The sequence below is a fragment of the Lynx canadensis genome, chromosome C1, assembly GCF_007474595.2.
Source record: "Lynx canadensis isolate LIC74 chromosome C1, mLynCan4.pri.v2, whole genome shotgun sequence".
Classification (NCBI taxonomy): domain Eukaryota; kingdom Metazoa; phylum Chordata; class Mammalia; order Carnivora; family Felidae; genus Lynx; species Lynx canadensis.
In genome coordinates this window covers 118197010-118224433 of record NC_044310.1, presented here as the reverse complement: position 1 = coordinate 118224433, position 27424 = coordinate 118197010, and the positions used below count along the sequence as shown (strand labels likewise).

The 27424-nt window shown below is 49.5% G+C and overlaps 1 protein-coding gene and 1 long non-coding RNA gene across 3 annotated transcripts in view; one reads left to right on the top strand and one right to left on the bottom strand.

Annotated features, from left to right (window-relative positions):
* Window positions 1-27424, bottom strand: part of SCTR (secretin receptor) — a 78914-nt gene that overhangs the window by 9518 nt on the left and 41972 nt on the right. The window contains exons 4-9 of the mRNA XM_030323701.1: window positions 22322-22425; window positions 14604-14701; window positions 13338-13470; window positions 11051-11204; window positions 3390-3450; window positions 3004-3073 (exon numbers count right to left, since the gene is read on the bottom strand). Of these exons, the coding sequence (XP_030179561.1) occupies window positions 3004-3073; window positions 3390-3450; window positions 11051-11204; window positions 13338-13470; window positions 14604-14701; window positions 22322-22425 (620 nt within the window). The remainder of the gene's footprint in view (window positions 1-3003; window positions 3074-3389; window positions 3451-11050; window positions 11205-13337; window positions 13471-14603; window positions 14702-22321; window positions 22426-27424) is intronic.
* On the top strand, window positions 25997-27361 carry LOC115521194. 2 transcript variants are annotated; one of them, XR_003970986.1, is made up of 3 exons: window positions 25997-26232; window positions 26909-26968; window positions 27131-27361. It is a non-coding gene; the product is annotated as an uncharacterized LOC115521194 (long non-coding RNA). The 2 variants fall into 2 exon arrangements; XR_003970987.2 differs by having other exon boundaries at window positions 25997-26543.

Here is a 27424-nt window from a genome sequence, read left to right as displayed (position 1 = left end):
TGCGTGTCCACATATCCGCCAGTCCCAATCCCAACTTCCTAAAGGACAGGAATGTCGTCTGTTTATTTCTTTTGGTGTTGCCTTCCCGGGGCCCAGTGCCAGAATGTTATAAAGATGCCCACACGGTGGTACCTCTCCTCCTCTCTCACCCACCTACGGGCTCCAGCACCATTTACAGAAGCAGGGATCAGTGGGCTCGGCCAGCCGGGCACCCTCATTGTTCACACAAACAGCCTGGGGCCTGGGAATGCTGGCCACAAGACAAGGATTAGAGGCCTGTCAGGACTCCTAGCCCAGCTGCTTCTTCAGGAATATGCTTCTCAGCTTGTTTGTTTATGCCTCTCGCTCAGAGCTGGCTATGCATGGTGTATATGAATAAAAGCTTTTTTTTTCCATTTATTTTTTGTCTTAGAGTTGGATTCAATTTAATAGGGAGCACTGGAAGGAAAAAAAAAAAAAAAAAAAAAAAAAAAATCTCTAAGATCCCAAGAATAGTCCCAAATAGTGAAATTCCAGGCCCTGTGACCAACTGGTTGGGAGGTTTTTATTTTGTTTCGTTTTGTTTTTTTAAGTTCTTACTTAAGTAGTCTTTGCACCCAATGTGGGGCTCAAACTCATGACCCTGAGATCAAGAGTCATAGCTCTTCCTTTTTTCTTTTTTTTTTTTTAAGATAAAACCTTTTATATTTTTCTTTATTTATTTTTTATGTTGATTTATTTTTGAAAGAGAGAGAGACAGAGACAGAGCATGAGTGGGGAGGGCCAGAGACAGAGAGGGAGACACAGAATCCAAAGCAGGCTCCAGGCTCTGAGCTGTCAGCACAGAGCCCGACATGGAGCTCGAACCCACAAGCTGTGAGATCACGACCTGAGCCGAAGTCAGACACCTAACTGACTGAGCCACTCAGGTGCCCCATTCACATGCTCTTCCAATCGAGCCATCCAGGTGCCCTTGTTGGGAGATATGTTGCATCAGGAGTATCCACCAAACATTCAATCACTAGATAGACCCAGTCCCATGAAATCTGCCAGGACGCTGGGGCCCACTGTCCCTCCGCTGTGGCTCTCCTGGGCTGGGCTGTCAGATTCCCAGAATTATAGCAAGGAAACTGGCCTAACTGAATGAGGAAATGCCCTCCTGTGGGAATATCATGCAGTCATAGCACATTGGTTCATTAGATAATTTCAAAGGACATGGGACACCTCACATCTCTTGCTAAGTGAAAAACCAAACTAGAATACAAAACTATATTAAGCATTTTGAGAAAAGTATGTTTTTCCTCAAAGAAAAAGGAAAGAAAAGCACATGTGTGTTCATTGTGTGTATCTAGGTGCTAAAAGTATGTGTGATTTTATTCCCTTTTGAAAACCAGACTTTGTATCTTCCAACTTTTCTTTTTACATGAAGTCTATTATTTAGAAAAAGGGGGCGGGCACACCTATGTGGCTCAGTCAGTTAGGCATCGACTCGTGATTTTGGCTCAGGTCATGATCTCCCAGTCGTGGGATCAAGCCCCGAGTAGGGCTCTGTGCTGACAGCATGGAGCCTGCTTGAGATTCTTTCTCTCCCCCTTTCTCTCTCTGCCCCTTCCCCGCTCACGCAGGTGCACTCACTTTCTGTCTCAAAATAAATAAACAAACTTTTAAAAAATGCTCAAAAGGGGCACCTGCTTGGCTCAGTCAGTTGCACCTACAAGTTTCGCTCAAGTCAGGATCTCATGGTTTGCGAGTTCGAGCCCCGCATCGGGCTCACTGCTGTCAGCCTGTCGGCACAGAGCCCTCTTCGGATCCCCTGTTCCCCTCTCTCTGCCCCTCCCCCCACCTCCAAAAAAAATTTTTTTAACGTTAAAAAAGAAAAAAGGAGGGAGGTCATGGGATGGCGGGATGGCTCCCTCCCCCCAACTGCCCCTAGAAGGTCACCAGCCAGCCAGTGGAAGAGGAGGGGCTGCTGCCCTGTGCGGCACCCCTGCCCCACCCCAGAGAACCCATGAAGGGCACTTCCTGTCAACTGGTCCTGTAGCCATGGGGTCCCCCTGAACCCTGCGCCCGGCTGAGGGGCTGATTCCATCCAGGAGACAACCCGAGGGTGTCCCCCGTCCTCTGTCCCCCTATTTCATATCCACACCCACAGGCTCAGCTCCAGGGCTCCCAACCCTGACTGCAGAGTAGAAGCACCTGAGAACGTAAACCAGAGATTGGTGTCCGGGCCCCTCCCCAGAACAAGAGCAGAATCTCTGGTCCTCAGTATTTTTTTTTTTTTTTAATGTTTATTGGTTTACTTTGAGAAAGAGACGGGGAGAGGGACAGAGACAGAGTGGGAGAGACAATCCCAAGCAGGCCTCGCCTGTCAGCGCAGAGCCTGATGCAGGGCTCCAACTCACAAACCGTGATATCATGAGCTGAGCTGAAATCGAGTCGGACGCTCATTGACTGAGGAACTCGGGCGCTCTGGCCATCAGTATTGTTAAACAGCTCCCAGGTGATTCTGAAGGGCATCCTAGTTGAGACCCTCTGGGTTCCCTGTCCCTAAGTCACTCTTGTATCTCCTCCCCGCCCCTCCCAACAGCACCCTGAGGGCCCAAGACCATGCCTCACTCAGCTTTCCTCAGCTCCCTGCCTATGATCCCAGCTCAATGATTCTTCCCAGTAACAAGGGGATGCCTAGAAAACAGATCAGGACAGGACCCAAAGGATCTGAAGGTGGGGGGGGTTTCATCACAGAGGCAGCCAGGTTAGGGCAAGGAGCTCGGCTAATCACATTTCAGTGGCTACTCACAGACCAAAGGGAGTTATGTAACCTCCTAACTGCCCCTCCCACTTCCATCCGCCCTTCTTCAGGGGGCGGAGCTTCTAAACCCTCCTGCGGGCCCGCCAACCTCTGGAAGTTCTGTGGTTGATCCCTCCCGGCACCAGGAGGGAGCCCTGTCTCTTGGCCTTTTGTCCAGGCCAGTCACTGTTTCCCTCTCTCCCACTGGAGCCCAGCTCAGGAAGATGGCCACTCACCAGGATGGAGAGGATCACAGGCCCTCGAATGACCCACCAGATGGACGCGTTGGCGTTGATGTCCCAGCACCTGTGGACAGCCAGGCTCCGTTAGGCGTGGAGAGCTGAGCTGACCTGGAAAGGCTAGTCCTCTGAGGAGCCCTTCGTATGAATGGCCCATGCTGGTGACCCTGAGCACTGCGGCTGTGTGCCCAGTGCTATCAGAACCGACTCTCCCCTCTGGCTCAGAGCACATCTGAGGCTGACGATGCCTCCAGAGAACTCGCCTGTGGCCCCCAGTTTGAAAAACAGGCCTCTCCTAGATAGCTCCCAACAAGTGTCCATCCTGTTCGAAGAGCTGGATGATATAAAATACTCTCCCGTTACCTCTCCTTCAAGCAGCTTACCCAACATCTTCCAGGAAGTGCCTGCTGATGGCCCACGAAGCAACAAAAACAGCTGGGGAACCTGAAGAATAAAAGCAAAGGGAGGGACGGGAGAGAGGGGACTCAGTTTTCAACACCCGCACAGGGACAGGTCAGTTACCCCAGCCCAGTAGTGAACAGGTGCATGGAACCCCCTAGGAAATCCTGTGCAAATGGGTAGCCTCCTGCTTCAAGGGTGGCAGGGACGCCCTGGGAACTGAGGACGCCTTGGGCATCAGATGGATCCTGAAGGCCACGAGGGGCTCCGGGGCTCCTGGGAGCCCGGGCCAGACTCAGGAGGGCCTCTGCCAGGAAGAGAAGGCTGAAGTGATGGTCTACACCTGTGCTGTTAGTGGCCACTCGCCACATGTCGCGAGTGAGTACTTGATACGTGGCTGGTCCCGGGGGAGATGTGCTGTAAGTGCAAGACACCGGATTTTGAAGATTTGTAGGAATAAAAGAATGTGAAGTGTGTTAATTTTTATGTTAATTGTATGTTGAAATGATAGTATTTTTACACTGGGCTAAATGAAATATACTATTAAGATTAATTTCACCTGTTTCTTTTTAATGGGTTTACTGTGGCTACTGGAAATTTGCGTTTATTTTTTTAAGTTTATTTTGAGAGAGAGAGAGTGGAGGAGGGGCAGAGAGAGAGGGATAGAGAAAGAATCCCAAGCAGGGAAGCCCGACGCAGGGCTTGAACTCCCAACCTGCAAGATCATGACCTGAGCCAAGACGGACACTTAACCAACAGAGCCACCCAGGTACCCCTAGAAAATTTTCGGTTATATATGTGGCCCATTCTATTTCTTTTTAAGTTCATTTATTTTGAGGGAGAATGAGGCAGAGGGGCAGAGAGAGAATCCCAAGCGGGCTCTGTGACTCAAGGCTCGATCCCACAATCTGTGAGATCGTGACCTGAGCTGAGATCAGAAGTCGGATGATTAACCAACTGAGCCACCCAGGCGCCCTGGCTCGTTCTATTTCTAATGGACATGCTTGTCTGCACTTGAATGGCAAGAGCCACGTCCCTAGGCTGCGCGGCTTCCAGACCTCCAGCAGCCAGGTTTATACCCTAGCTCCAGCCCTCCACACACACCTCTACCCCAGGGAGGAGATCAAAGGAGTTTTCTCTGGAGGAATCAAACAGCCTCAGACAAAGGGCCTACAGATGGTGATGCTGGGGACCCCCCAACACAGCGGCCACTTCCAGGCCAGTCTCCCTGAGAGACATACCACGTACGTACCCCCCCACCCCCACCCCCACCCCACACACAGGGCCTTCAGTCAGCTCTGAAGTGACTCATTCTTTTTTTTTTTTTAGTGTTTTTTTTTAAATGTTTATTTTTATTTTTGAGAGAGACAGAAGGCGAGCAGGGGAGGGCACAGAGAGAGGGAGACACAGAATCTGAAGCAGGCTCCAGGCTCTGAGCTGTCAGCACAGAGTCCAACATGGGGCTGGAACCCACGAACTGCAAGATCATGACCTGAGCCAAGGTCAGACGCTTAACCAACTGGGCCACCCAGGCATCCCATTCTTTTTCTTTTTTTTAAGTTTGTTTGTTTGTTTATTTGTTTATTTATTTATCTATCTATCTGTTTATTTATTTAGAGAGAATGCAAGCAGGGGAGGGGCAGAGAGAGAGAGGGACACAGAGAATCCCAAGCAGGTTCTGCACTGTCAGCACAGAGCCCCGCTGGGGGCTCAAACTCATGAACGGTAAGATCACGACCTGAGATCACGACCTGAGATGCTTACCCAACTAAACCACTCAGGTGTCCCTGAAGTGACTCATTCTTAAACACGAACAGTCAAGGTCACCAACATCTGTGGAAAGCTGATTACATCAAAGGCAAGGACCAAAACAATCAGAGAGAAGGAACTCAGAGGAAACAGACCATGCAGGCTGCTGGAGGAACTTGAACAAACAACTCTAGGGAATATCATCAGAGAGATAAGAGGAAAGATCACCTCTGCAGGACCCAAACAGGATGCTGAAAACTGGGAGCATTCCAAGAACAAGGAAGAGGGCTTAGAAATTGAATACATGATAACCGAGATTTAAAAAACCCACAGATGGGTTGGAAGATAAAGACCAAGAATCGCCCAGAAAGCAGAACACAAAAGGAATGTAATGAAAAGCAGGAGGAAAGAAATGAGAAACTCAGGGGTCCATTTCAGGATGTGTGCCATCTGATTAAAAGTTTCAGAAAGAGAGGATAAAAACCAAAGGGAAAGAAATCAAATAGGTGATGTTAAGAACATTGTCCAGGAAATGAAGGATGGGAGTTTCCAGATGAAAGGACCACCGGATGTCAGCAAAAAGGATGAAAGCAGTTCTCGTGGGGACACATCCCGATGGCGTTTCAAAACACGGGGGACAGAGAGAGGCTTCTGTAGCTTACAAAGAGTAAAAATGCTCAGGAAACAGAATAATACGGCACATTCTATACCCAGCTGCCCAAATAGAAGGCCTCCAAAATTCTGGGGGGAAATGATTTTTCAACCTAATTTCTATGCCTGGGAAAACCACAAATTAGGTGTGAACGTTGAAAAAGATATTTTCAGATATGCAATGCAAAAACGTACTTTCCACACACTCTTTGTTAGGTACCGGAACATGTGCCCCAACACAACTAGGGAGCAAACCAAGGGGAAGAGACAAGAAATAAAGGAATAGGATTTGCTGAGGAAAATGAAGGAAATTCTCCGCATGAGAGTGAGGGAACTAAGCAAGTCTAAAGAACCACCAGCCCAAATAGAGCAGGAGGGCAGAGGCTCTAAGAAGAACCCCGGTGGGTCTATTGGGTTGAATAGCATCCTCCCCAAATTCATAACTACCCAGAACTTTGTAGGGTGACCTCATTTGGAAATAAGGTCTTCGTAGGTGTAATCAGTTAAGAAGAGGCCATACATGGGGCGCCTGGGTGGCTCAGTCGGTTAAGCGTCCGACTGCGGCTCAGGTCATGATCTTGTGGTCTGTGAGTTCGAGCCCCGGGTTGGGCTCTGTGCTGACAGCTCAGCGACTGGAGCCCACTTCGGATTCTGTGTCCCCTGTCTGTCTGCTCTTCCCCTGTTCATGCTCTGTCTCACTCTGTCTCTCATAAATAAATAAATGTTTAAAAAAATTTTTTTTAAAAAGAAGAGGCCATATGTATAAGGATGCCAGTTGTACTGGGCCCCTAATATAATATGACTGGCATCCTTACAAGGAGGTCTTGAGAGACACAGAGGGAAAGGACACATCGAGGGAAGAAGGCCACGTAAAGATGGAGGCAGAAATTGCAATGATGCAGCCACCAGCCAAAAAAACCACCAAGGACTACCAGCAACAACTGGAAGCCAGAAGAGAGGCACGAAGCATTTCAGAAGCAATCAGCCCTGCCAGAACCTTGATTTCGAACTTCCGGCCCCCAGAACTGCGAGAGAATAAATGTCTATTGTTTCAAGCCACCAAGTTTGTGGTAATTCGTTAGGCAACCCCTAGGAAACGAATCCAGCAGGAAGAAACCAACCAAATATGAACTAATAGATTTCCTGTTGGCATTGGTTGATTTGGAGAATAGCATTAGAGGGTTTTCAGGTTCTGGTGGAGAATTTAGGGGAATTAATGACAGCAACCCAAAACAAATAAATCAATTAGAAGTGACTCCATGAAGGGGCGCCTGGGTGGCTCAGTCGGTTAAACGTCTGACTCTTGGTTTTGGCTTAGGTAATAATCTCGTGTTTAGTGAGTTCGAGTCCCATGTGGGGCCTGCACTGGCAATGCAGAGTCTGCTGGGGATTCTCTCCCTCTCTCTCTTTGTCCCTCCCCTGCTCATGCTCTCTCTCTCTCTCTCTCTCTCTGTCAAAAATAAATAAATAAACTTAAAAAAAAAGGGACTCCATGAAAAACAAAAGGTTAAACATTGGAAGTAAAATCATTGTACATCACTTGGCTCAAGAGTAAACAACACTTACACAGACATAATGATATATACATTGATTCGAACTTAACCAAAAACTAAAAAACTAATGGTAGGATGGAGAACTTTATATCCTTATCTTCCATCATAAGGAGGCAACCGGTAACGCCTCAGATGGACAACTCAGGAAACAGCAGAATCTTGTTCAGAAACATGAGAGTGAACATTAGAAGGACCAGCTAAGGAATCTTGAGGGTGTTACCTCTGAGGAGCAGAAGTGGGGGCAGAAGACTGCTTTTTTTTTTCCACACTATTTAATTCCTTAAACCAAGTATGTGCATGACTTTAATAAAAATAACACTAAAAAAAAATTCCCTGCCTTCGGGTGCCTGGGTGGCTCAGTCTGTTGAGTCCCTGACTTCAGCTGAGACCATGATCTTGCCAATTGTGGGTGCGAGCCCCACGTCAGGCTCTGTGTTGTCAGTGTGGAATCTGCTTCAGATCCTCTGTCTCCCTCTCTCTCTGTCCCTTCCCCATTTGCACTCTCTCTCTCTCTCAAAAATAAATAAACTTAAAAAAAAAATTCCTGCCTCAATTTTGAATGCTTTGGGCAAAAACATGGGTTCTGAAAGCCTTCCTGTTCACTGCCTTCCATCTTTAACAGAGTTGGTGGAAAGCGGGAGAACCGATAATGCCTTGATTTAGGGTTCATAGTGTGGTCCCCAGACTAGCAGTATCAGAGTCATTCGGGGACTCGTTAGAAATCCAGAGTCTCTGGCTACACGCAAGGCCAACTGGCTCAGAGGCACAGAACGTGGGGTCCAGCCAGCTGGGTTTGACACACCCTCCATGTGACTCTTGATATTGGCTCCACTTGGAGAACCACCAGCTCAGTGAGTGGGAGCTTCATTCGTCCCCATAAAAGCCAGAGGTATGGCCCTTTTCCAGGCACAGACTGACACCCCAGCCACCTTGCGAAAAGTAAAAGTGTCGGCTAAGTCAAAAACTTCAATAGCGTTCACTCCCTCTGATTCAGTGATCCTAATTCTAGGATTCCATATCATACATGGAAATAAGCTTTGCCCATAAAAGTATTCATCACGGTGTTACCTATGATGGTGGAAATCAGAAACAACCTAAATGCCCACATGATAGGTATTGGGTTAAATACACCCATAGACTAGTTAAAAATGTTTATCGGCAGAGGCGGAAGGATACAGAGCATGCTTACATGTTAGTGGAAAGAAGCAGGATTCAAAATTCTCCATACGGCATGAGCACAACAATGTGGGGGGGGGGGGAACGGAGGAGGAAACATAGTCTGGAAGGAAACCCTTCCAAAGTGTTCAATAGATGGGACCGACGTTAAGTTTTTTTCTACTTGATTTTTTTTTTCTTTGCAAAGTCTTACAGTGAGCGCGTGTGTACTCATTTAAGCAACCTATCTCTGGGGAGACAAGTTGGCGGACAAATTGAGAAGGGGCCACTGCTTTCGCAAGAGAAAGGCTTCTCCCAGTTGGAGAACTTTAGACCTTCGTGAGCCCCTTCAGGATCTCCTTAGGGCTGTGCAGGCAGAAAGGCGGGGAGGGGAGGAACCCCTGATTTATGTGCTGTTCCACCCCCAGGGTCTGGCATATTGTAGATGCTCAGTAAATATTTGAGGAAGAAAGGGGGGCTTTCTAAAAACTTGTGATGGAGATGTGACAATGCAATTTTATCTCCCCACCAGACTGTGACTCCTTTGAATGATGGAACTTTCGTCTACGGCCATACCACACTGAACACGCCTGATCTTATCTGAATGATGAGACTTTTTTGGTTTGGGTTTTGTAATCTCTAGAAGCCCCTCTGAACACAAAGAAGTGGTCAAAGAAAGCTGAATAAATTATGATCCTGATATTATAGATAATGAAACTGCCCATGTTCATATGGCAAGGTCATGGCAGATCTGGGTGTCAAGGTCAGTGAACTAGGTTTTGAACTGGGTGCTTTTTGGGGGGCAGTCAACTGCATAAAGCAAGTCCCTGGTCCCCCAGCACTCTGGGACAACTGGCCTATGCAGAAATCCAAAGATCTGCAGAGTCCTCCCTACAGCTCCTGCTGGCCAAAGGTCATGTGCTAATTAGGCTGCCAAAGTCTACAGGAGGGCTCAGCAGTTCTAGCTCAGATGACTTCCCTGATGTGAGGAGATAGAGCCTCTGCCTGTAAGGATTTAGACAAGCAGAAAAGACAGCATTCCTGGCAGGGGCACTTCTTAATTAAAGGCACCAAGAAGAAAACAAATGAAATTAATGGCTGGTACACATGACTATCCTTGTAAGCATGTGAGGCACTCAGAAGAATCTGGCGATCTTTCCAGAACCCAGTGGGTAACTTACATATGTTTATCAAATGAACAGTTGATGGATGGTTGAGTGGATGGATGGATGGATGGATGGGTACATGGATGGATGGATGTATGGACGGACAGACAGATGGATGGACAGATGGATAGATGTCCATCAATGGCAGAATAGGAGTTAAGGGGCTCTGGAAACAGACAGGCTTTGGTTTGAATCCTGGTTTGCCCTTGTCTGCAGTGTGAGCTGAGGATATTACCTCATGTCCTTGAGCCAGGTTTCTTTGAGAAGCTTCTGGAAGTTGTGCCAATAAAATAATGCATGTAAAGTACCGTGCTCATAGTAAGTGCTCAAGAAATGGGAGTTATCATCTGCATTGGTCAGAAAGGGAAGGGGGAAGAGATTCGATGGAGGCTGAGTTGGCTGTCTTACTACTATGTCGTCTCCTTCCTACAAAGGAATCCTGAATTTCCTTTGGGAAGCCATGTGGTTTGAGTAGCTTAAGCCAATCAGTGTATTCCTCAGGTCAGGGAACGTGTATGAGACAAAGCAGTCCAATCAGGGTGAACCTCAGAGTATTTGCTGCGAATGCTGGGACACAGCCTTTTGCTCTCCTTAGATGTAACAAGGAAGCTGTTAGCCCAGAAGTTGCTGGCAGTTACACTGGGAGCACCAGCCTAATGACAAAGCTGATGTTCCTGAAGGCAAAGTGGAAAGACACGAAGAAATGTTGAGCTGCTGGATCCAGCCTCACCTGAAGTTGGTGACCCCTGGACTTTCATTCAGACAGATAAGCCAATTAATTTCTTTTATGTTTAAAGCTGATCTAAGCCAGATTTTCTATAATCAAAAGTACCCTGATATAGAAAGGAAGCAAGAATGAAAATATATGAATAAATGTCTAAGGAAGATGAAACGAGGGTGGGGGGTATCACATTGTAAGAGACTTTGGATGGCAGAAATTGGGGCTAAATTTTAGCTGTTAATTCCCACTTGACATACAAACAAACCAAAGCCAGGGGGTTAAACAAGAAGCAACTTGCCGAGGGGCGCCCGAAAGGCTCAGTTGGCTAAACAGCCGACTCTTGGTTTCGGCTCAGGTCATGATCTCATGGTTCATGGGTTCGAGTCCCGCATAAGGCTCTGTGCTGACAGTGCAAGCCTGCCTGGGATTCTCTCTCTCCCTCTCTCTCTGCCCCTCCCCTGCTCTCTCTCTCTCTCTCTCTCAAAAATAAACATTAAAAAAAAAAAAAAAAAAGAAGCAGCAGCAACTTGCCTAAGATGACACAAGTTAACTAACTTAACTAAGTGTGGGGCTGGAACTCAAAACCAAATCCTCTGACTCAGTGCCATTTCCCACATACACACAGCCATTATACCTACGGAGAAACATACCCCATCCGAGGGCAACAAATCCCTGGAGGCACTTCTTTTCTGAGAAGAAGGAGATGACAAGGAGCGTGTGAAGGTAGAGGCCTTCCACCAGCAGCCAGGCATAGTTGGCCATGATGCAGTACTGGAAGAAAGCCATGACCAGCTTACAGCCCACCTGGACAGAGAGAGGCAGGTGAGCCCCAGGCTGGGTAACCATGGGCTTCCCTCTGGTGGCCACCCCCAAAGGAAGTGACACGGTATGCTGCAGACCGAGTCCCTGAGGTTCATGGCCATCCCCTGTGGCCTTCCATTATCGGAAGACCAGGCCCACAGAGTTCTCTAGAGGGTGGAACTCAACATGCAGGTAGCTCAGTCAAAAAGGTTAATGGGCCATCACAGAAGCAGGAACTACATTCAAATTCTGGAACTGGCTGCCAGTTGTAAACCTGTGTCAGATGTCGCCCGACTCCCAAGTTCCTCATTTGCAGATGAGAAAAGAAGCCTGGAGAAGGAAAGGGATTTCTGAGCAAAGGGTTAACAAAATCCTTTCCATGCTGTTTCCCCAGAAACGGTTGAAGGGATGTACCAATTATGTTAGCAGGCAACACTGACGGTGAAAATGGCCCCTGACTGGCACTCTGCATCTGTTCTGGAGACCTCTAAATACCGGATGGGGGCACTCGATTCAGTGACATTACAGGTTTGTCTCTTGCCAGGATCACTGGAAGCTATGCCTGGGGGGATGTGGAGCACGGGACTTGGGCGCCAGCAAGGAAACCATTCCCACACTACAAGGGTCCCTTTCCTTTCACTGCGCTGACCCCTGGGGAGAGGACAGCTCCTGGAATGGCCCGAGGGCTGCTGCATGGACTGCTTCGAGGTCACATCCACAGAGGAGTGGCACCTGGTACTGTCCTGCTGGCCAGCTGTGGTTCCTGCCTTACGGCCACCCACAGACTCTGCTTCTCAGAGGTTCCCATGCTTGGCTCACGAGTCTAATGTTTAGTAGAACCTTAGAAGGTTCCTTGCTGGGCATTGCTGGACTTCCCTGGTGCTGGTCAGTGAGAGGGTAGGGTCTGAATTTAAGTCTTCTGACTCCCACACTGGTTACTCTTACTTCAGCCTGCCAATCTCCCTAAGGGACAAGGCCCTCCTGCAGGGACGGCTCAGTTCGAGTCAAAATACACACACACACACACACACACACACACACACACACACAACTACAAATGGTACAAACTTAACAGATCTGTTAAGGAATTACAGATGTGAGTGGTGGGAAGTGACAGGCAGGTTGACTGAACCAATCTGAATCTCCAATCCCTTTCTCTCTTGTTTGCCTCTGCTGTGGAGACTATGATGGTAAAAAAAAAAAAAAAAAAACCTCAATCTCCCAGCCTCCTTTGCAGTTAGGTGTGGTCACATGACATGGTTCTAGCCAACGAGATGTAGATGGGTGTCTTGGGGTGAGGATTCTTTCCCACCATAAAAAGGCAAAGCTGCCCAAAGACAAAAAAAAAAGTTTCATCTTGACTCTTTTTTTTTTGTGCCTGGAACATGGATGTGAAGCCTGGGGTTGTGGCAGCCGTATTGTAAACATGCGGTGTAAAGCATGGAATCAAACATGGCAGAGCAGAAAGAGGGAAAATGACTGGGCCCGCCATGGCATCATGGAGACACTGTGCCACCTCTAGATTGCCCATCTGTGGACTGCTTATGTGGGAAACAACTCCTGTCTGTTTAAGCCACTGAGGTGCAGTTTTCTGTTATATGCAGCAAAAGAGAGTCTCAACTGATACACAGAGAGATATTGCTAAGAAATAAGGCTCTCTAAGCACTCAGAAGGAGAAAAGTGTTAGACTTAGCAAAACAATTGTTGTACTGCAGACCTGTGTGTGCAGATATATAGGAATATGCTCATACTTTTCTTTCTACCACCAACCTCAACCCTCTTTAAACTTGACCATCTCTCTACAGTTAGGACTCTGCAGATGAAGGGAAAAGACAAGCCTTGCTATACATCTAATTGCCACAGTGGCTAATCCACTCCTGGATGCTGGGAGCTGAAGGGCAGCCCCCAGGGGCTTCCTGACAAACTGCTCTCATACATGACCCAGACCTTGCATGGGGAGACATGGGACTCTCCCCAAACCTCCTGGCCCGGCTCCAGTGCTGGGCCCTCTACGAAGCATTGGGTGCAGCCTCGCAGGGACCTTCGGGAAGGGCAAAGTGGCTACCACCCTCTCCAAAGTCAGGCTGGGGAGAGCGGGCCGGCCTGGCCACACCCCAGGGCACGCAGGCATGTTACCCTGTGGGCGTCACAGTGAGCGACATCGTCCGAAGAGAAGAGGACCGCGTCCTTGATGAAGTTGGACAGGGCACGCAGGATGAAGGACACAAACAGGTGCATGTGGATGTAGTTGCGGGTGCAGTGGAGCCTCCTGGAGGGAGAGAATGCAGGGCCATAGGGGCCGGAACCACAAGGGCTGTACAACCTCGAGCAAGCCTTTTCACCTTCCAGGGACTTTGTTTCCTCCTCTGCTGGAGGGTCAGCGTCGGTTGCTTGCTCCTCGTCTTCTGGTACGAGAACCACGCTCTCTTATGGGGAACCCACTGCAGCTCTGGGTGGGGGCGACTCCACCCTCCCACCCTGTTGACAGACTCGACCAATCACAGTACTCCACCCCTGGCTCAGGTTGGGCATGTGATCCAAGCCCAGCTGATGAGAACAACCCCCGCCCCCCATTCCCCCCAGGACTTTTCATTGCATCTAATGGAGAAGAGGCTCTCTTTGTCCTGGTGTTACCTAGCTGGTGGAAGGTGCCCCTGCAGAGAGCCTGCCTGAGGATGTGGCCAACGCAGACTAGAGAAAGGGAGGGAGACACATCTAGTTCTGCTGATACCTTTGACCGCCTCGAGCCGGCCATTCCTAAAGCCAGAGACCCCTGAACTTGTCAGTTATGTGTGCCAGGTCACCTTTGCTTTCTTAAACTGTTTTTTTTTTCAATTTTTTTTTAATGTCTATTTATTTTTGAGACAGGGAGAGACAGAGCATGAACGGGGGAGGGCACAGAGAGAGGGAGACACAGAATCTGAAGCAGGCTCCAGGCTCTGAGCTGTTAGCACAGAGCCCGACTCGGGGCTCGAACTCATGAACTGCGAGATCGTGACCTGAGCCGAAGTCGGATGCTTAACCAACTGAGCCACCCAGGCGCCCCTTCTTAAACTGTTTTAAGGTGGATTTCTGTTTCTTGTACCCAAGAGTCTGGCTAACATACTTGTAAAATGGGGGTGATAATACCTACCTTAGAGCATTGTGTGAAAATCAGAAATAGTACATGTAAAGCAACTGTGCGTTACGTTCTTAGTTACATATACCGAGTCGATGTTGAATGCATAAAAGAATGAACGAGGTCTCAGAAACATCAATGTTTTGCCACAGGTAACATTTAGATCAAGGGCTAACAAAGTGGCCCACCCAGACCTTCCTTTCTCTTGGCCCGAGCAACTGAAAAAGACCCAAAATCTGTGTCTGCGGAAGGCTGGGGAGACAGAGCTGGCAGTGTGTTCTCACCGGAAAGCACAGAGGACGCTGAGGGCAACCAGGAGCATCACCAGGGAGGAGCTATAGCCCACGGTGTACATGACCTTCAGCTTCAGCAGGTACTCGTGCTGCAGAGAGAGGCATGCATCAGTCCCAGCCTGAGTGCACCTGCTCAGGCTGCTTGAACCTTTCAGCTCTTAATGCTGTGCTGATCCGACTCCACGGACATCAGTTCACAGACTCGGAACACCTCGGCTTCGGTAAAGATCTTGGGGATCATCGGATGCCAACTCAAACTTCTACCCCGTGTATAGGACCCCTTACCCCCACCCCGAATTCAAGCCTTTGCTGGAATACCTCCAAGGATTCAGGGCTCACTGCCTTTTGAGGAAGTCGTCTGGTATACAACAGGGCAGAATATTAGATAGTTTTTTCTCATGTGAGACTAAAACCTATTTTAAATTGCAGCTATTTGTCCCAAGTCTGCTTCTGGAGCCACTTAAAATAAACTGAATTTGTCATGTACCTAAGACCTGTCATTATTTTTTTAATTGTTTTTAAAAGGGTTTATTTATCTTTGAGAGACAGAGCGTGAGGTGGAGAGGGACAGAGACAGAGACATAGAGAGAGAGGGAGAGAGGGAGACACAGAATCCAAAGTGGGGCTCCAGGCTCTCAGCGGTCAGCACAGAGCCCCACGGTGGGCTCGAACCCATGAACCATGAGATCATGCCCTGAGCCCAAGTCGGAAGCTTAACTGACTGAGCCACCCAGGCGCCCCTCTGTCATTATTTTTTTAAAATAAACTTTTCATTTTAGAATAGTTTTGGACTTATGGAAGAGTTGCAAAGATCTTAGAGAGGTCTGTCATTTCTTAATACAGCTTTTCTACCCTCTCATCTCTCACATGTATTTTCAGCCTTACATTTTTCCTGTGCCTTCTGTATCTTTCCACAGTCCTTTATCCTTCTGCTCAATTAATATGCTCCAGTTTGTCAATGCCCTTCCTAAATAAGACACCCAGAACGGACAGCTGGAAAAATCTAGTGTATTCTCTGACCAGGAAGGAGTAGAGTGGGACCATCACCTCCCCGGACCCATACACTGCACTTACACTAACACAGCCAAGCAGGCACTTACTTAACGTAGCCAACAGCCCCTTCACATTACTGACTCATCTTTGATTCAGAAAGATCTCAATGGAGGGGCGCCTGGGTGGCTCAAGTTGGTTGAGTGTCCAATTCTTGATTTCCGCTCAGTCCATGATCTCATGGTTCATAGGATTGAGTCCCCATGCTGTCAGCACAGAGCCTGCTTGGGATTTTCTCTCTCCCTCTCTGTCGCTCGCTCTCTCTCTCTCTCTCTCTGCCCTTCTCCCGCTCATGTGCACACACACGCTTTCTTACTCCCTCTCTCTCTTTCAAAATAAATAAATAAACTTAAACAAGACAACAACAACAGAAAAGAAAGATCTCAATGGGATGGAAGAATGTGACACATAAAGATCAATTTAAGACCTACATCTTTTAGGTTCAAAAAAATAAATTGTACGACAATCTGAAAAAGAATCAAGAAAAAAATTTAAACCAACAATGCTGTACTGTCTATTGCCAATCAAATTAACAAATACTTAATTGTAATAATATTCTATGCAGGTGAGGGTGTAGTGGGAGCAAAAATTGCTTCAATCTCTCTGGAAAGCAGCATGTATCGAGAACCTTTGACATATGCATTCTTTTTGACCTCCCTTCTACCACTAGGGATTAATTCTTTTTTTTTTTTTTTAATTCTTTTTTTTTTTCAACGTTTATTTATTTTTGGGACAGAGAGAGACAGAGCATGAACGGGGGAGGGGCAGAGAGAGAGGGAGACACAGAATCGGAAACAGGCTCCAGGCTCTGAGCCATCAGCCCAGAGCCCGACGCGGGGCTCGAACTCACGGACCACGAGATCGTGACCTGGTTGAAGTCGGACGCTTAACCGACTGCGCCACCCAGGCGCCCCAAGGGGATTAATTCTAAGAAGTAAGCACAAATGGAAAAGCATATTTATGTATCAAGATGTTTATCACCGAACAATTTGCGATGAAAAAGACTCAAATGTCCAACAATAGAACAATTAACTAAATTATTTCAAATCAAATTATTTTAATGTGACTCCACCATTGAAATGCAGCTTACCAAGGGTTTTAAACGAGGTCAGAATGTGCTAAGAGTGTAATGTTAAGTGAAAAGGCAGAGTACAAATTTTACATGTACAGTGTGATTCCTGCTATATGTTTAAAAAAAGTGTTAGGTCGCATTACATGAAATTGCCCTTTTTTATAGATCAAATTGCCCTTTTTTATAGATCAAATGATTGAAATGATTTCATGTGATTCAATTTCAAACATGCACGGAAAAAAGATTCTAAAAAGATTGAAAAAAGATGTAAAAAGATGTTAGAGGTTAATAATGGTTAACTTTGGATGATAAGTTTGTGGTTAGAGTGGTTATTTTTATTTGTATTTTTTCTACTCTTTTCATTTTTCTCCAGTGGGTAAGTACTATGGTATAATCAGAAGAAGAGGGTAATTAATTAAAAAAAATAAATAAATAACAGGCACAAGAATAGTATTGGGGAAATCTTGCCGACAGCTGTTCATATGAAAATGACCTTGAGGTTCAAATGGCCCGAGCTCCATGGTGTTAAGAAATGTACCCTAGGATGGGGCGCCTGGGTGGCTCAGTCGGTTGAGCGGCCGACTTCGGCTCAGGTCATGATCTCACAGTCCGTGAGTTTGAGCCCCGCGTCGGGCTCTGTGCTGACAGCTCAGAGCCTGGAGCCTGTTTCAGATTCTGTGTCTCCCTCTCTCTCTCTGCCCCTCCCCCATTCATGCTCTGTCTCTGTCTCAAAAATAAATAAACGTTAAAAAAAAAATTAAAAAAAAAAAAAAAAAAGAAAAAAGAAATGTACCCTAGGGAGGGGCGCCTGGGTGGCTCAGTCGGTTAAGCGGCCGACTTCGGCTCAGGTCATGATCTCATGGTCTGTTAGTTCGAGCCCCACGTCGGGCTCTGTGCTGACAGCTCAGAGCCTGGAGCCTGTTTCAGATTCTGTGTCTCCCTCTCTCCCGGCCCCTTACCTGCATATGCTCTGTATCTCTCTCAAAAATAAATAAACAATAAAACAAAAAAAAGAAATGTACCGTAGGGAAAGAACACAGGCTTCAGAGCCAAGAGACAAGGTTTCCAAACCCACGACTGTTACTCACCAGCTGTGTGACCTTGGGCAAATTACTTAACTTCTCTGAGCCTCAGCTTCCTCATTGTAAAATGGGGATAATATCTACCTTGCAGGCTCATTGGAAGAACAAATAAAGTATCAGGTAGAATATCTAGACAATGCCTGGCACTTAGAAGACACTCAGGGCATGTTCATTTTTCCCCACCTCCACCCTCCACCCCCATCATCCACCCTTCAACATGAGTCACCAGTCCAAGATTATGGTATGAACTATGAGGTATAAGATAGCTGCTAAAAAAATTAGGCCTCTTCTCAGTTACAGTAATGAAGTGCTGTGGGGACAGTGGACAAAGTTGGAACGTTTGGAGTGCTTCGTCCAGTTCTGGGCATCATGCTATTTTAAGAGGCACATTAACAAACTGGAACATTTCTGGAGAAGGGAAGAAGGCATGGAAAACACTGGGTACATTATGCCTTGAGGAAACTAACAAGTAAACTTAGGGAAGAGAAAGATTAGGATGATTGACAGGTAGAAGCGTAAGACCCAATCGGTGAGCTCCAGTGGGACGAAGTTACCAAGAAGAAATCTGACTCAGAGTGCCCGAAAGTTTTCTGAAAGCAAGAGGTGGCCTTCGATGGGATGGCTGTCATGTGACGTTGAGCTTCCCCACTAATGTGACGGCGGTCCCAGAAGCCAGGAGCCACCTCCCAGGGACAAGAAAGAGAGCCAAGAGGGTGGTAGGTTGCATTAGATCCATAGTGCCTAGACTTTGGGATATTAAAGAGCAGTCAGATGTCAAGAAATTAGAGGCCCCAGCTGTCAGCCGATAATCTTGCCACGGGCAGGATGAGCCGCATGCAAGAGGGCATGAGCCTCACTCCTGAGGACACCTGGTTTTGCAGCCCTCAGTTCAGAAACAGATTTGGGCCCGTCTGTGGCAGCGTGAGGAGGCATGGGGTGACAAGTATGGGGCGTTCAGGCTGATTACTCTGCACTGTCCTGTGGCTGGGTTCATTATTGCCGGGGGACCCTCAGGATACCAGCCAACTCTACTCATTCCTGTGTTATGTCTTTAAGTTCGGACCCAGAAAAAGCCCTGCTCCTAGGGGGCTTGATATGACCTGAGTGCCCCAGCCCTCGATAATCTATAACGGTGCACCAGTCCTCACAGGGCATCGGGTCCAGAAGCCCTGGATCAAGTTGCCTGTCTCTGCTGGGTTTCTTGACTAGGCCACTTTCCTTCTATATCCTTTAGAGCAGGGGTCAGCAGCCTTTTTCTGTAAAGGGACAGATAATAAACGTTTTAGACTTTGGGGGCCATTTGGTCTCTTGCAACTACTTAACTCTGCCCTTGTAGTGCAAATGGGCGTAGCTATGTTTCAATAAAACTTTACTGGCAAAAGCAGGCGGTGGGCTGGATTTGGCTCAAGAGCTATAGTTTGCCCAACTCTGCTCCAGGTAAGCAAACCTGGTCTTTCTGCTAATCTGAGTCCGCTATTGACTTTTGTTAATGAATAGAGTATTATGTGCCAAGTAAGGAAATTAAAAAAAAAAAAAGAAACCAACAAATGTATATTTCCATCACCCTTTGATTAAAAGAAAAAAGACATTTCAACAATAAGAAATAGGATGATTCAAACCTCAGGATAAAAGGCAAAGTGTGTGGACCAACATCTAGGCACCAGGAAATCATGCTGGTCTGGAAACCCTTCCGATCTTGGGAATTTTAATTTTTTTAATTTTTTAATTTTTTTATGTGAGCTGAAGCCAAGGTAAGTCTCCTTTCCACTATTTTTGGCCAATTAATATTCTGAGTTAAGTCCAAACTTTGCATTTACCTTTGTTAACTCTTAGTTCCTTGTTTGGAGATGTTACAGTTTCAACCCTGGATGGATATCATGGTTAAGGCCCTGGGCTTTGTTCTTTCCCAGCTGATTAGTCTAAGCCAACAGAGTCTCAAATGTGGTTTCAGTAGACATAACTCACAAAAACAAGAGGTCCCTGGGGTCTCAACAATTCTTAAGAGTATAAAAGGATCCCAAGGCCAAAAGGTTTGAGAACCACTGGCCTAGGCCTATCCTGTATTCCACCCCCCTGCCAGGGTCGGTCGAGGGGTGGGCAGGCTCAAGTCACTGGGCCACTGAGATGTGAGGACAGCTTGCTGGGGTTTGGTAAAGAAGCTTTCTTGGGGCGCCTGGGTGGCTCAGTCATTTAAGCGTCTGACTTCTGCTCAGGTCATGATCTCATGGTTCGTAAGTTCGAGCCCTGCGTCAGGCTGTCTGCTGTCACGCCAGAGCCTGCTTCGGATCCTCTGTCCCCCTCTGTCTCTGCCTCTCCCCCACTTGTGCACTCTCTCTGTCTCTCTCAAAAATAAATAAATTAACTTTAAACAAAAAAAAAGAAGAAGAAGAAGAAGAAGAAGAAGCAGCTTTCTTGCTCTCAGGAAGGAGCCATAGGAACTCGGGCTATCCCTTCTCCTGGACAAGCAGGCACAGGGGAGTCTGTGGCTATCGTCACCAATGGCAGTCATCTTACATCGAGGGAGGTGCCAGCCTGGGGAAGGAACCATCAGGATAGCAGGGAGAGAAATGGAGAGAGCCCGGTCCTTGGGCAGCTTCTTAGTGCCACTTTATAAGAGCCATGGAGGCTGTTCTCTGCAGCCCAGTTCCATGAGCCACATTCGTTTATTAGGCAAGTTGGAAATTTCTTTCTTGCAGCCCAAAGCATTCCTTTGAACTTCCATGCTGCCGCTCGTCATAAGAATGTTCCCTCTTCATTCTATGGATCTCACCAACGTGATACACATAAACTTCCTGTCCTCATGTAAGTCAGTGATGGAAATGGTAACCTGCAGGGATCAGAGCCCACCCACCCCCCCCCAAGACCATCTGTACCCACTGATCAATCTTTGTTGGGTCTCGTTATTAAATTACCCCACTCTGGCCAGATCTGAAGACTTCATGTGACTCCCCCAACTGGATAACAAGTTCTTCCCTTGGAGGGAAGAAACTTGAGGCTCCAACTTGGTCCCCCATTCAGTGTCTTTCATACAGAGGACTGACTGGCTAGAGAGAGGAGTCTTAGAAAAACTTCAGAAGCGGGCACGGTCTGTCTTCCAACCTCAGCCTTTCTCCCTTCACTCTGCCCTTTGCCCCCCACGCTTCTCTAACGTGACCCCACCCCATTCTCCAAGGGACAAACGTGCTTGCCCATCCGTATTCCCACTGGGGAGTTTAACCCATGGAAACTGCAAAAGCGCATCTCCTAGGGGAGGCATGCACCATTCCAGGGAGGCAGCAGAAGCTAGAGGAAGGAGCACGGGTTCTTTTTGGAACTGATTCGGTTTCACTCCTGCCTCCACTATTGTCTGAGTGTGTTCCTTAACCCCTCTGAGCCTCAGTGTCCTCATCTGCAAAATGGAGAAAATAATGGATCCTTCTGAGGACTTAGTGTGATTGTGTGTCAGGAAGCCGGCACATAGTAGGTGTTCAGTACAACGCTAAACATTCACTGGGCACCTAGTAGGCGCCAGGCATTGTGCTGGGCACTGGGGGCCTGCAAATGAATAAGATTCTGATATGTCCCTGCCATATTCCCACATCTAGACCCATCCTTGGCTCACAGTAGGTGCTTAATAAATGTTAAGTGAATTAATGCCTCTGAAGAGCTCGCATTTTGGTGAGAGAAACGGATGCACATGGGCACATGCAGACGATTTCGTGTAACGTAGTAGGTAACGGTGGAACCAACTCAGCATATCAAGAGGGCCCTCCCTGGGGGTGGGGGTGGGGAGAAAGGGCTTTCTGGAGTTGACGGGCAGGAGTGAAGTCTTGGAGGATGTGTATAAATCAGGCAGGAAAAGTGAGGACAGAAGGGCTCTCTGAGACTCACGGACACCTTCTGGGAGGCCTCTGCAGCCCCCGAGGAAGCTCCGCCCACAGCTCAGCACCCTCTCTCAAACCAGACCTGCCCCGCAGCAGCTGGGCTCTCTTCTTCCCGTCAGAGCCTGAGACTCCTGAGAGCGAACATTCACTGAACACCTCCTATGACCAGGCACCCTTCTCAGCACCTCCCTGGATGACCTCATTTGGTTCTCTTGACCAGTCTGTGAGGTCAGAACCATTATTAGCCCCATTTCCCCGATGGAGAAAGTGAGGCACAGAGAAGTTAAGTCCCCCCCACCCCCACCAAGGTCACCGTCAGGGTTAGACTCACCAGCCTGGCTCCAGGCACTTAGCCACCACGTTGGCGCTCTTTTCGTTTCCTGACTAAATCACCCTCAGTCTCGTGGCTGCGTGGGGCGGTTCACACTGTGCCACAGTCTCCATGAGCACCGTCTCCAGACTGACAGACTAGGGCAGTGAGGCCGGCCCAACGAACCCCAGCTGATGAGTGGGAGGGGGTGGGTGGCAGGAGCAGCTCCCGGTCCCCTGGCCGTGGCCCTGGGCTGGCTCCACTCTGTCCTCTCCCAGGGGCTTCTCACCCTGCAGGCCCCCAGCCCGAGAAAGAGGGGCGCCCAGGCTTACCCGCTTCTCGTTGGATGAGTCGTTCACATTAACCCCACAGGCCAGGTCAGGCCTAGGGAAGGCTTCTGACCAGCCGTCCTCTGTGCAGTTTCGAAACACGGAGCCTGTGGGAGCCAAGCATCCTGCAGGTGAGCAGTGGGGACCGGAGGCAGACGGCCTGGTGTCTTGGGTCCCCTCTGCCACACCTTAGGGGCAGCCAGGCCCTGCCCTGTCACTCGGCCCCAGCTGATCCTTGAAGAAGACGTAAGAGTCAGGAAGGAGAGGTGGTGGGAAAGGAATGTAGGGAGGTGGCCTCAGAAGGGGCAAAGACACAGATGTGTGTGTACATGTGAGAGAGACGGGCAGACCGGCTGACCCCTGATGCCTCGATCTACAAACCATGCCAGCTCTGAACACGTACCCCGTCCAGCCTCCAAGCACTGCTGCCTTCCTCCCGGGGCCCTCACCGCCTCACCCGCCCGCCCGTCCCTCTGTGCCAGGCCCAGGGTTTCACAGACAGGGGGACCTTATCACACAGGTCACAGTCCCCCACGGCCCCAGTGACTCTCCTCCACCAGACCCCAGGCCCCTGCAGAACTTCCGGTCACGGCTCCCCAGCCCAGCTTGCTGCCCTCAGGCCCAGCCTCACTCCAGGGCTCTCTTAGACCCCATGGCCGTCCCCTCCCACCGCACCCCTCACCTCCCCTTCCGGCTCTGATCTCAGCTCCAACATCCCTCAGAGCTCCAGGAGGGACCTCCCTTTGCCATCCTCTACCCTCACTGGCTGAGGAGCCACTGCTGGCTTTTGGAGGGTTTTCCCCAAACAGGGGGCTGTTCCCCCACCCCTGGGTGTTCAAGGGAGATAAATAATAAGTCCTCGTGCTTTGAACTGGTAGGACACCAGTTCTCTTTCAGGGATTGTCATGTCCCATAGGACTCGAGGGGCCAAGTGTAGTGCTCGAGGACAGCAGTCCCAAGCGATGATACACCCGCCAACCAAAAAGCCACTGATCTCACTCCCTAATGATTGCGTATTTGCTCAATTACAAAGTCCTGTGCTCTACTATAGTAATACTACACATGATGATGACGACTGTGTGCCAGGCACTGTCCTAAGCTTGTGACAGGTAGCAGCTCATTTAACCCTAACGAGACTATGAACCTGGCAATTACTTTTATAATAAAATATATCATAACATGTAAATACTGTGCCCATTTTACAGTTGGGGAAACTGAGGCACTCAGTGGTTAAATAAGGTGCTTAAGATCACAGCAGAGGAAGTGAGGGAAGTGGGATTTGAACCCTGAATCTCAGACCCTTACTCTTTTTTTTTTTCCCAGTTTATTTTGAGAGAGCCAGAGACAGTGCAAGTGGGGGAGGGGCAGAGAGAGAGGGAGACAGAGAATCCCAAGCAGGCTCTACGCTGCCAGCGCGGGGCTCGATGCAGGGCTCGAACCCACGAAACCGTGAGATCATGACCTGGACTGAGACCAAGAGTTGGATGCTTAAACTGACTGAGCCATCCGGGCACCCTTACTCTTAGCCACACACTTTGTGCCGATCCCCTTTCCTTCTCCTGCGTATCCTGATCCGGGGTCCTGCCACCATCTAAAGGCTGGATCCCCCAAGAATCTGGCGTGGTTGGCAGGGACCCGGCCACTCCCAGAGTGAACTCAGGCTCCGGGTGCTGCTTCCACGCCAAGGAAGTTCTGTTTCACATTTAACTTCACGTCCTGCTCCCCACACCTGCAAACCACCAGAGCGGCACCGAGGGAAACCTTCCAGGTAGCTGCTCCTCACGGGAGGGAAGGCCTTCTTGGTCGTCCAGCAACCAGGACAAGGCCAGCTCCGCATTTCTCTGCATCACTGCGGTCCTCCCGCAGAGCTCATTGTGCTTCCCTGCCTCGCCCAGCAGACGATGAGCTCCCGAGGGCTCCCGGTGCCGGCCCAGAGCCCCTGCTCATCCAGCGTTGGCCGAATGCCTAGACAAGCAGCTGAGTGGAGAAGAAGCAGCCCCGGGCTAAGCTCCTCTGTGAGAGAACAGGGGGGTCTGCCCACAAGGAGCTTGTAGAGCAGGAGCCCGAAGACTGGGGAAGGGAAGCTGCCAGTCCAAGAAGGAGCTCCAGGAGGAGTTTCCCTCCATGGACTGACTAGCCCAGCTGCATCCTCTACTCTGGATGCCCAGGAGAGCCGAGTGCTGGTCCCTGGGTCCGGCTGCAGCGGGTGTGACAGGGGGCTGGTCACAGCCCTGGAGATAGGAGCCCTCACACGCCACCTGCTCTAATGGGTACCCTCTGGAGGCGCCTTAACCACCCCATTTGGGCCTCCCGTGCTCCTCTCGGACAGGCCTCAGGGTCTGGACCACTGGCTCACAGGGTTCAGGGTCAAATGGGTTCCACTGAGCTGGAGAAATATGGCTGGCATTTCTAGAAGCAGCCACTATGCTAATTTACAGATTCCCATCTAATCCTCACAGCACCCAGCGAGGAAGGCGCTGCTGGCTTCCTTTACAGATACGAAAACCAAGGCCCGGAATTGGGCCACAGGGTCCAGCCAGGACGTGACTCTTCACTGTGCCTCCCTCCCGCCTGGGCACTCTCCCTGCAGTCCCAGGGACAGCTTCCAGCGCCAGGAGACCACGCCCTCTGGACTCTGGGCATGCCCAGCCTATGAAGGAAGGCTCACGAGACCTGGAGCACAGGTTTCGAACTAGCCAGATCTGAGTCTGAAACCCAGCATCGCCTCTTGGTCATCTTGGGGTCACCTGGGTGCATGACTTCTCTGTGCCCTGCGGAGTAACCACCCCCTCTGCAGGACGGGGCAGGAAGCACGACAGCATATCAGAATTGCCCAGGCTGAGTACCTGCAAACACCGAGGCATGGCTCCCTTTTCCTTTTGGCCTTTCGCAAACAAACCAGGAGCGGTGGGGCTTGGAATCTCGGGATTTAGTAGGGGCTGGAAGATTTCTAGTTAAGTCAAGGAAGCTACAGGTTGTCAGACAGGAGAGAATGGTGGTCAGATTTAGGCTGGTTGGATGGGAAGTTGAACTACGAGAACACCCACTCCCTGGAGCCCAGAACAGGTTATCAGACAGCGTGTGCCTAGAGGCTGAGCCGGGCCGCCTGTGTTGAGCCCTTCTCACCGACCCAGGGGGATTCCCAAGACAGATGCTGAATGTGACCCAGGCCAGGCGCCCAGCGTGGCTCACAAGGCAGTGCCCTTTACTGACGGGGCTCTTGGCAGAAACGCAGAGACAAGGGTTAGCCTCTCTCTGGAGTCCCTTCAACCCCACCCACTTCCCCTGGGTTTAATTCCCAATAGATAAGATCAGTGATTCCCATTTCAGACTAATGTGTACCTCCAGGGCCCCTGAGGGCACGGTCAGGATTTTTGTGCATATACATATGTGCAGTTTGGGGAAAAGCCAGTCCAAAGTTTCATCCAATCCTCAAAAGGCTCCAGGACCCTAATCAGGTTAGGAACCTCTACTGCTTTAAGGCTCCAGTCCCAAGATAGAAGAGAAAGGCCAAGGTCTGACCCTGCCCGGGAAGTGTGTTTTTTAATGAGGCACTCTGGAAGACCAGTGTCCTATTAAGAATCAAAGGAATGCATCCTGGAGGGAACACTCTAGACCTTGGCACACACAGAAAAATATCTGGGGGCAGAGTCCAGCCTGCCATTTCTCCAGTCACACGGACAACCATCCTGTCTGGGCCCAGGTGGTGGGTGCCCTGAGAAAGAATTACTTTATTATTATTATTTTCTTCCTTCAGAAGGAAGGGTTGGACCAAAACACCAGACTGTCCTCATCGGGTGCTCCTCTCTGGGTTGGGTGGGTGAGCCCTGGAATCCTGTAGGACATCCCTAAGGGGAGCCTTCCCTCCTGAGAGGAGACCGGGGTGCTGGAATCTATGAGGAGTGAAGGTGGAGGTAAGAGATGGTTCTTGGTGACTGAGGCTGGCCTGGTCCCGACCTGTGCTCCTGGACTGGCCGATGCCCTGGGCCTGGGGCTGGGTGTGGCCCCGCGGTAGGGAGGTGGGGGAGGGGAGATGACATTGCCTTCCAACGTGTGGGTAACGCTTGGGGTGCAGGGTCCCTGTGGACAGGCGGACGGGTGGGTCCCGCAGCCCCACAGCGACACCATGTGTCATCAAGAGGAAACTGCAACAGAGGTAGGCGTAGGACCCCAGCTTCCTCCCCCACAGCGTGCAGACCTGAACTGCACTCCTGGGTGAACTCTGGTAGGTCTCGAGCAATGAAAGGGCTGGGGAGCCTGAAAGAGGAGTGAGAGGGCTACTAGTTAATGAGGCAGGCAGGGTTTCTAGCAATTGACTGGGAAGGATTTGGCCATGAGCACGGATCTGCCTGGCGCTCTGGGGGAAAGTAGGACCGGTGGTGTTGGGGGAGGCAGAGGCAACGCGGCTCTGGGAAGGCTGTGAAGGGAAGGCTGGGAAAGGAGGAGAGCTTCTAGTCCCTCCAACAGGAGAACTTGGTCAGCGAGGGAGGAGCACTGGGCAGGGAGTCCAGGATCTGGTCCTAGCCTTACACCTGACCAGCGTTTACTCCGGGGCAGCCATGTGTGGATTAACCTCATGGGTCTTTCTAGAGTTCTGTGGGTCCCAGACACAGATGTGGAGGGGTCACGCTGGGAGTGGTCAAGCTGTTGGTAAGTTTCCTAGCATGTGTGTGCAGGTGGGGGGACTTGGGGGGATGGGCGGGAGGGCAAGAAGGGAGAAGAGAGGGAGAGAAAAGATAAAGGAAGGTATTTAAAGTTCATTTCCAAGCACGGCCTTAGGGACCTGTCTTGTTTATTCTCCCCATTTTACAGGTGAGAAAAATGAGGCCGAGAATGAGTAGCCTGGGCTCTGAGGCAGAGACTGATACCTGGCAGGACCACACTTTCCCACGTCTCTTGCAGTTAAATGTCACCACATGACTTAGCTCTGGCAGAGGCAATGTGGGCAGAAGCGGGGTCACGTTCAGGCCTCCTGCTAATCAGAACCACCCGTTTTGGGGGCTCCTGGGTGGCTCAGCCGGTTGAACGTCCGACTTCGGCTCGGGTCATGATCTCGCGGTTTGTGATTTCAAGCCCTGCGTCGGGCTCTGTGCTGACAGCTCGGAG